The sequence below is a fragment of the Arachis ipaensis genome, chromosome B03 (assembly GCF_000816755.2).
Source record: "Arachis ipaensis cultivar K30076 chromosome B03, Araip1.1, whole genome shotgun sequence".
Classification (NCBI taxonomy): domain Eukaryota; kingdom Viridiplantae; phylum Streptophyta; class Magnoliopsida; order Fabales; family Fabaceae; genus Arachis; species Arachis ipaensis.
In genome coordinates, this window is record NC_029787.2 from 124,208,933 (window position 1) to 124,217,695 (window position 8,763).

The window sequence follows — 8,763 nt, forward strand, 5'->3', positions numbered from 1 at the left end:
TTGAATATCAATTAACTTCACAACTTATAATTTTATCTTGAAAATTCAAAAATTTATAATGAAAATATAATATATAGATTATTTGATCTATAATGCAAAATATATAAGAATAGAGTAATATTTTAATAAATAGAATTAGTTAATAACAAATAAATAATATGACAGTTATTTTCTTAGAAAATAATCTGACAATAGTATTAAATTCATTATTAACTAAGAGATAATGCTAGTAAATGTCATTAGATGAGGAAAGATAATAAAGAAAATAAATTTAAAATTCTACAAAAATTATAGCTTGGCAAAATAGAATAACTATAAGAGATGTCATTCTCTAATTGCAAGAAAACATGGGTATCAACCTTTGTATAGATAAGATAGATAGGTAGATGCATCAAAGGACAAAGCAGTGCAACGGAAAAGGTTCTGTTGGCTCAAAAAGTAGCAATATTTTACAACGCAATTGTAAATAGCTTAGCATGATTTATATTATTTGATGTAACTGTAAAGCCTGAAAGATCTTAAGAATGATGAATCAAAGTTTCCTGTTTGTCAGTAAACTCACATGTTCTGTAAGACTTCGAAACTCTTCAGCATTCATGATAACTAATGCTGGTGCCAGATACACAAATGAGCTCCCTTGAACGAGAGGCAATCTGGTACCAAAGTAGGAATGCAAAATTGTTGTGATGCCAGAAAGAAACAGCACCGTAGAAATCACATTAGCAGTATCCTTCTGTCATCATTTGTGTAAGAACAATGAAAATTAAATATTATTCCTTGTGCATAATAATCATTAGATATAACAGCAGATGCTTACATCTGATCCACCCATTGTTGGTACCATGATTAATGGGATTAATACTAGTGAGCCAGCCAATGATAAGTAGTGCTGCAGGGTGTAATATATAAGAGATACTGCAATTAAAGAGGCAAAGATGTAAGTCATATAACGAAGTACTGATTTTTTAGCTAATTAACCTTGCAACATATTAGTAATTACATGCCTAAACTATAGTGTAATAGTGTTATGTTCAAACATTTTCATATATGAAACTGATAGGAACAGAATACATTGAAATATTACTTAGGCATAAAGATTCATCATGAAATTTTCCACCAAAATTCAAGTTAAACAAAACCACAGTATTTTCAGAATCCAAAATTGGTATCCTGACTATAATGCTTATAAGAGGCAAGCAATGACAAATAGAATGATGAATTTAAACTGACCTAGACCCGGGTTTTCTGTGACACCATACTTCAACTCTGATGGTTCCTGCCACCCTAGAACGGAATGTTCCTCACCCTCAGGATACAAATTAACCTTAACATCTCCATCAGCTACACCATCCTCCTCCTCCTTTTGATCCGCCACCAGAGCAACCGAAGAGGCTCCATGGCCATTTCTATCCCAATTCATATTCACCATCCCATTAGCATTAGCATTAGCATCACCATCCCCTCTTAACTCAACTTTCTTCCCATCATCAACAGCAGCAGCTGAAACCGAAGCCAAAACAGGCTCATCCCCATTTCTCCTCTTCCTATTTTGGCTCCTCAAAGTTCCATCCCATCCATTAGCATCCTTTGGCCTCAGAACTCTCCCCTTGTCACTCTTCATGGCTCCATGCATTGAATTCGAACCAGAATCTGGTTCAATCTCATCACTGTCCCTAACAGGCCTTGCCAGCCCAAGAACCGGATCAATCTCAATCTTGGGAGAGGACCCTTCTCCTTTATGATCATCAACAACACCATTCTCCACATCAAATCCAACACTATCAAATTTTTCACTGGCACTAGTCCCAGCTTCCCCTGAGTAATCAGATACAGATACAAAGCCAGTTCTCTTTGCCCATGATCTTAACTCCTTTGGATTGTGCTCACTTCTTGGCACAAAGGGCTCAACTTTGATGCCGCTACTTGGACCATTCCTCTTGCCATTCCCACCCTTCATAATCTTTCCCCTGCCGAAGAATTCTGAGCTTGACTCAGTTTCCATTGAAACCTTTTTTTCTTATCTACCTCAAAACTTCCCCTAGACAATGCAAACAAATTCAACCCAATATACTACAAGGAACAAAGTTTGAAGCTTTTTAATGAACAGGAACAATAGGCATCACATCACAGCAAGTGAACAAACTCCATACAGTGAGAGTAGAAGCAAAGGTACAGTGAGATGAGTAAATGCCTAAATGGTGATGAATGAGACAAGAAGAAAGAGAGTACTATGATGTAATTTTTGTGGAATAGATGTACGGTTAGTGTTGAAGGATGCAGAATGAACAATCTGACTATTGAGACATGAAAACATATTTTATCTTAAATTAAACTCATTGCAGCTCGCAAGTTGCATTCAGTAACCGTCAAGCGTGACATTAAACTTACCGATAAATTCTATGATACAGTCAAGTATTGATGTTGACAGAGGAACCAGCTACCACAACTGCACAAGAATCCTCAAATGGAAGAAGCCACCAAAGCTCTTCACTTTGTCTCTATTTTATTATTTTAAATCTTGTTCTCTCGTAGACATTTCTCTTTGGCTGCTTTTTGGAGGAGCTATGTGTGAGTCTTTACTTTAGATTGAAGTTTCATATTCTTATTCTTTTATAATAATTCTCTGCAGGATCTCAGGGAGACTCATCACCGAGTGGAAGAAGTGGAGTAGTTTAATTGAGGTGTGTGCAGTGCATGACAACGATGATGATTGTATGATGGGAAAATATAGAACTTAGTGGTGGTAGCATTGATGGTAAAAGAATATGGTAGCATTGCTGTGTCAAAATCACATTAGTTAATATTTTTAGTGATGGATTAGAATGGTCAAGTGGACCAATAAGAAAGTGTATAATTTGGACATAAATTGTTACATTTTTAAGACTTTGAGCTTCAGAGATAAGTTTGTCTCTGTAAAGTGCTCATCCAAAAGAAGAAGAAAAGAGCATACTTTCCTTTTTCGTTTGAAATACTGCAAAAGTGTTTGTTTAAGTCTACAACTTTAAGAATCAGCCAACTGCATGTGAAACTTTAGCCTTCATTTATTATTATTGGTAATTGATAGTATGAGTTTATTGTTAAGTTATGATTAATGGAGGAAAAGTTTTTTTCTTTTTTTCTTGTTATACTTTAATCGTTACGTTAAAGCAATGTATATTAGTATGTAATTAGAATGAGAATCCGGTACTCAAGGCCAAGGGTTCTGATTTCCACAAGAGAACCTTTTTCTTTTATTTTTTCGGGCTTAGCTTTCAAAATAAAATAAAGAAAAGAAAAATTATAGTGAATATATTGCATCAAGCATGAAACTAACTTGTAGTATCACTCTGTTAATATTACCTTTTGAATGGTTATGTTAAATACATCCTCGAGTGGTGGTTATATACATCAACTATACGGTGTGGTGCTGCAGCTTTGATTATCATCCCTGCCCAAGAAAAGCAAGCGCCGAAAGGATAAAACGATTGGAGAGCTATGAATAATTGAATACTGGAAACATGGTAGGCAGAAGTAGGGTAATTTGTCTTCATGATTTTAAGTGCACGATGGTTATAAATGCCATAATGATATGACATTTGTAAATTCATGTCCCGCACAAAACCACCTGCGCCAGAAACATCTGCACGTTGTAGGTTGCCATGTTAGGATCCAGCACTTATGACAATAAATTCCCTGCTGATGATACTTTTGTCAACACCTAATTCCTGGTAGATTGACAAATCAGTGTTTTCACTCTATCCAAAATTTTTTAGACTCTCTAATAATGACTATCTCGTAAAAATGCTTTATGCTTAAACAAACTTAACATAAAACAAGCGTTAAAAGATCCAAACAAACAAGCTAATTTGCTAGAGATGGTTCAACTTAAGTTTGTAAAAGATGCAAAAGGAATGATATATACGCCCATCAGATTAGACCAAAAAGCTTTCAGGTACTCAAAATGACAAGATAAACATTTGAAAACGAGAAAGCAATACAAAATAAGAACAATGTTTCCAACCAAAGGGGTCAGAAACTGTATATGGTCATATGGATATCATTCTTCTCCTTCCTATATGACTACTTGTGTAACACACAAGCCACTTGACAGATAGTTAAAAGGATTGAACTATAGTTGGGTTGTTTTACTAACTAAGATGCAGGCTGCAGCACAGGGTTGAATCATCAAGGTCATTTCCTAATTAAGCTAGCTAACTTTTCATCAATTCCGCTGCTGACCTAGTGTAACAAGAAACAAAAAAATTAGTCATGACCAATTGCAGAATTCTTACTCTGCTAAAATAGCACAACCAGAAACAAGAAGACAAAGTGACACACCACCAAATCCCGTTGATATCTTTCTTCTAGTGATCCAACTCCAACTCAAATTCTAACACAGCAATTACAATTTAGTTTCAATTTCGGACTGAAATTCGCCAAATTGCTAACTTTCAAATTACGAAATTCAATACAATCTAAAACTAAGGAAACGAAGAGATTGCCAATACATGAAACACCCTGAGATCTGGATTATCAACACGATGAAGATTGCAACAAGCATTGTACAACAATTTTTCTTTTTCGATTACGAATTGAAGAAAGGAACACAATTTTGTAATAGGATATAGACATCTTGATCTTAGGGTTTTTGTTCTAGAATGCGGAAGCGGAAGGTGAAGGAGAGAAGAGGCGCTCGACGTGTTGCTGCTGCTCACGGAAGCGTCGCCTGAGGTAGTTTTCGAGTATCTCCATGACGGAGACGAAGCGCTTCATCTGCTCCAGCTGGCGGCTCAGCTCCGCTTCCCGAGCCCTGGCACGGGCAAGACGAGCTTCCGTCTCCGCCAGCCGATCCCGCAGATCGTCCACCGCCGCCGATCCGTTGTGGCCGCCGGAACGGCGTGACGGCGGTGCGCTGAAGATGTCTCTGGATAAGGATCGCTGCTGCCCGCAACACATGGTGGAGGGTCAAGATTGTGAATTGGGAATTGACGATTGAGGGTATGAGTATTACTTGATTGAACCCACGCTTTTTATTAATTAAAAAAATTTACGTAAAAAATTATAAAATTTAAATCAAATTTACAATGTATTTTGTATTTTTGTTGCTGTGAATTCTTTTAAATAATAAAACTACACAAAAGGACCGAAAATTTGTTGCATTTTGTCAATATTTTAGAATAGGAAATATAGCGGGGTGAAAACTCAAATGACAACATGTACTCTACCTGTAAGTATTTAATTCGACCCAATTCAATTGGAGTTAAGTCCCATTTTGATTTTTGAGATTGGCGACTTGCATTGATTTAGTCCTTCAAATTTCGATTGCACTAAATTAGTCCCCCAAATTAAAAAAAATACACCACGTTAGTCCTTAGCCTATTTTCTGTCACTGGAGCACTGACGCCGTTAGTGACATGGCCGAATATTGCCACGCTGGACACTAAGAAACGGTGGCGTTTCTAATTTGGCGCTAAAAACTCCTTTGAACGACGTCGTTTGTATGCGAAAGAAAACAAAACGTTTGCATATCCCTCTTTTGTCTCCACTCTTCATCTTCAACTCCTCCATGAGAGTGATGCAGTGAAAAAACGTCTCTCTTCCATGAGTGATCCAAAATAGGAACGGGTAACTGCAATAGGATTCCTGGAGACTGCTGGATCACGAGTGTTAGTTGTCTGAGGAACTACTTTGCCGCTAGAAGGAACTTCTGTTCCGTCACTGAGGTTAGTGAAGAGATTAAATTTTTATTTTTTTTCAAATTTTAGGGAATGCGTGGATGATTGTTGATCATAGTTTATTGCTTTGTATATTGTTATTCCCTAAGGTTTGTAGTCGATTATGTGCTAGGGTTTTATTTCGATGTTGTGCACCACTGTTTTTTTGGGATTTGTCTTCATGCTCTGTTCCGATGGTGGATAACTGTATTTTATTTTGATATATCTCTTTGTCATGTATGAATGTAGTTGATGAAAACTATCTTAAAGGGATCATTGTGTGGAACTGGTGCTGAAAAAATTTTTTGAATCATGCAAATGGATGTGCACTTAGATATTATGTTCCACCATAGGAGAAAGTTTCAGAAAGATGAAAATGAGATGACTATATATTCTCCTGATAAAAAGGCATGCATTGGTGACATTGATGTAGATACTTTAGATGTTTTTTGGGTGAGAAATTATTATAAAGAATTAGGATATGATAGGCTAGGAGAATGTTGGTGGCATGTTTTAGAGAGGAGTTTAGTCAGTGGGTTAAGAGTTCTAAATTGTGATGATGAGTTAAGAAAGATGTGTTTCATGGGTGAAAAGAATGATGGGCTGGTTTATGCTTACTTTGAGCATGCAGTTTCATCACTAGAAATTCTTGAGGGAAATGAGATTGTGGTATATGTTGAGGATGACCATGATGAGTTGAGAGAGGTTAGTGATGAACCTGACAATGAACCCCTAAAAGACAAGATCTCAAACCAAACTAATATACCCACTGCCCTTGCTGATGAGACTCCATTCACTAACAACAATGAACTAACGCATCAGGATCGGTCACTATAGATCCACTACAAGGAGCAAGTTCAGCCACATCTTTCAGACTGGCCAACTTCCTGAAATTTGTCCCAACACCTGGCTTCAAGCCACCAAGAAAGAAGAAATGAAGATGTAGTTGATCTGTGCAGCCTATTTTGGATGAAACTGTGAATCTTTTTGTGAATCATATTTTTTGTTTTGTGGCCTGAATTTATGACAGTAGACTGTTTATATATTTAGATACAATATAACAATGATGGCACTCTCTGTCCTTTAGCATGGGTGTATTTTGGATTTAGAACTATTCTTTACTTGTCTGGGAGAGTTGTCATTAATATGGCAGGAGTATTGTTAATTTTGTTAAAATTTATTGATGTGGTTATTATTATTATGACAATTTGTTCCAGCTTTAATTATGTTATTTCAAATTTTTTTTTTTGTAATTTTTTTAAATAATTTCATTGGATGACAGAAAACAACTTGAAAATTTGAGAAGGAGACTTTTTCTTTCTTCTACTACACATTAACATTGAACGCAGTAACACAAAATCATCTTCAATCTTTAACTACCAACATAAAACCAACAACAAATACTATAAACAAAGCAAAAAATAAAATGTACATTTTTTGGGTTCTAACTTCAGCCTCTATCTTCCCAATTCTCCAAGCCAAATCCATCCTAACTTGGTCACCATCCACAATAGAAATTACATTTTCTCTGAGGTCTTCTTCTCCAATGTCAGCCCAAAAAAACAAACCACACCACCTCTTACCATTAATATTGTAGTTAGGGCACCCAAAGAATGATTTGTTAGGGTTAGCCTCTGTTGTGGACCACCGAAGAACAGGGCAGCACCCACACCAACACCACTGTTGAACACCCGATACTCTACTTCGACTCGAACTCCTTGTGTTGGACCGCATGGAACTCTGGCTCCCACTTGCAATCATGATGGTAAACTCGGAAGGAAGTAAGAGACGAAGAACCAGAGAGAGACGGGAAGAAGAAGAAGATGATGATGAAGTCACGGGATGAATTTAGGTTTTAAAAAGGGGATAAGGACTAAATTGGAGCAAATCAAATTTTAAGTCACGTCATCTAACCATTAGTGTGTCCAGCGTGGCAATATTCGGCTACGTCACTAACGGCGTCAGTGCTCCGGTGACGAAAAATACGTTAAGGATTAATGTGGTGCATTTTTTTAATTTGGGTGACTAATTTAGTGCAATCGGAATCTGAAGAATTAAATCAGTGCAAGTCGCCAATCTCATGACCAAAATGGAGCTTAACTCATTCAATTGAGGTACTTGACCCAATTCGATTAGAGTACTTGACTTACTTTAAATAGAATAAAGTATAGTGCAAATTTGTATCATTGTATGCATGTAAGATTGGGTATAGTGGGTACTAAACATATAATTTCTTTGTACAAATTTAGAATAACTATCAAGTTAATTATTTAAATTACTAACTTAGTATTTTTTTTTATAAAATTAACCTAAAATGAAATTTAATGATTGAGAACTTTAAAGTGAGAGTAGGATTAGGTTTGATAGATTTTCAACCTATGAATAAGATATAGCTAAAATTTAAAAAAAAAAATTTAACTTACAAATAAAATTAAGATAAAATTCATACCCTACTCTATCATCTCTATTGTCAACCCTAACAAATATTCATGATTTCACCGCATTCTATATTAAGTTATATTGGATTATTTGGAGAACTCGGATGCTTTTAAAAAGAATTAATTATTTTATAACTAATTTTTTATCTTAAATTCTTTAAGTGAAACAAATATATATATTAAATAATAAAAAATTACGCTTTACAAAATAATTTAAAAAAATTAAAATGATTATTCTCCTTGAAATATTGAATAAGAGGGAACAGAAATTTGAGTCCAGGCCAAGGTTTCCTTCATTCTTTTTAGTTATCCCTGCCTCCAAACACAAACAACAATGGTTTCTCAGACGGTTGACCTCTTGAGGGAGGAGCTCCCCGTCGAACAACAACCTCTGCACTTGTCCTCTGACATCAAAACAGGTCTTGTGCTCGTCGACCTTGTCAATGGCTTCTGCACCGTTGGATCTGGCAATTTGGTACTTTCGTTTTCTCTCTCTTCTTCCTTGAAGTTTGGAACACCACATGTTTGTGATTTTGATCCACTCTTTCTTTTGTCTTTTTCCTTGGCCTTTTGTTCTTGTCTCATTTTCTTATGTTGTTGCTGTGTTTTTTTATCTTATGGGTTTGTCTGTA

General features: G+C 35.9%; 3 protein-coding genes across 4 annotated transcripts in view; 1 reads left to right on the forward strand and 2 right to left on the reverse strand.

The window, feature by feature from the left end:
- Positions 1 to 4,449, reverse strand: part of LOC107631369 (nucleobase-ascorbate transporter 11) — a 7,230-nt gene extending 2,781 nt beyond the window's left edge. Inside the window, exons 1-5 of one of the 2 annotated variants that reach the window (XM_016334798.2) lie at positions 4,318 to 4,449; positions 2,389 to 4,218; positions 1,231 to 2,038; positions 818 to 915; positions 563 to 733 (exon numbers count right to left, since the gene is read on the reverse strand). In XM_016334798.2, the coding sequence (XP_016190284.1) occupies positions 563 to 733; positions 818 to 915; positions 1,231 to 2,002 (1,041 nt within the window). In that variant the 5' untranslated portion in view covers positions 2,003 to 2,038; positions 2,389 to 4,218; positions 4,318 to 4,449. Of the gene's footprint in view, positions 1 to 562; positions 734 to 817; positions 916 to 1,230; positions 2,039 to 2,388; positions 4,219 to 4,317 lie in introns of those variants that run through there. The other variant, XM_021119620.1, reaches the window with a different exon arrangement.
- On the reverse strand, positions 4,250 to 5,007 carry LOC107631368 (protein SKIP34). The gene has a single exon (XM_016334797.2). It carries the CDS (start codon positions 4,933 to 4,935, stop codon positions 4,633 to 4,635), a length of 303 nt encoding a protein of 100 aa, XP_016190283.1. The 5' UTR covers positions 4,936 to 5,007; the 3' UTR covers positions 4,250 to 4,632.
- LOC107631367 (nicotinamidase 1) overlaps positions 8,390 to 8,763 on the forward strand; it is a 2,452-nt gene continuing 2,078 nt past the window's right edge. The window contains exon 1 of the mRNA XM_016334796.2: positions 8,390 to 8,606. Within this exon, the coding sequence (XP_016190282.1) occupies positions 8,466 to 8,606 (141 nt within the window). The 5' untranslated portion in view covers positions 8,390 to 8,465. The remainder of the gene's footprint in view (positions 8,607 to 8,763) is intronic.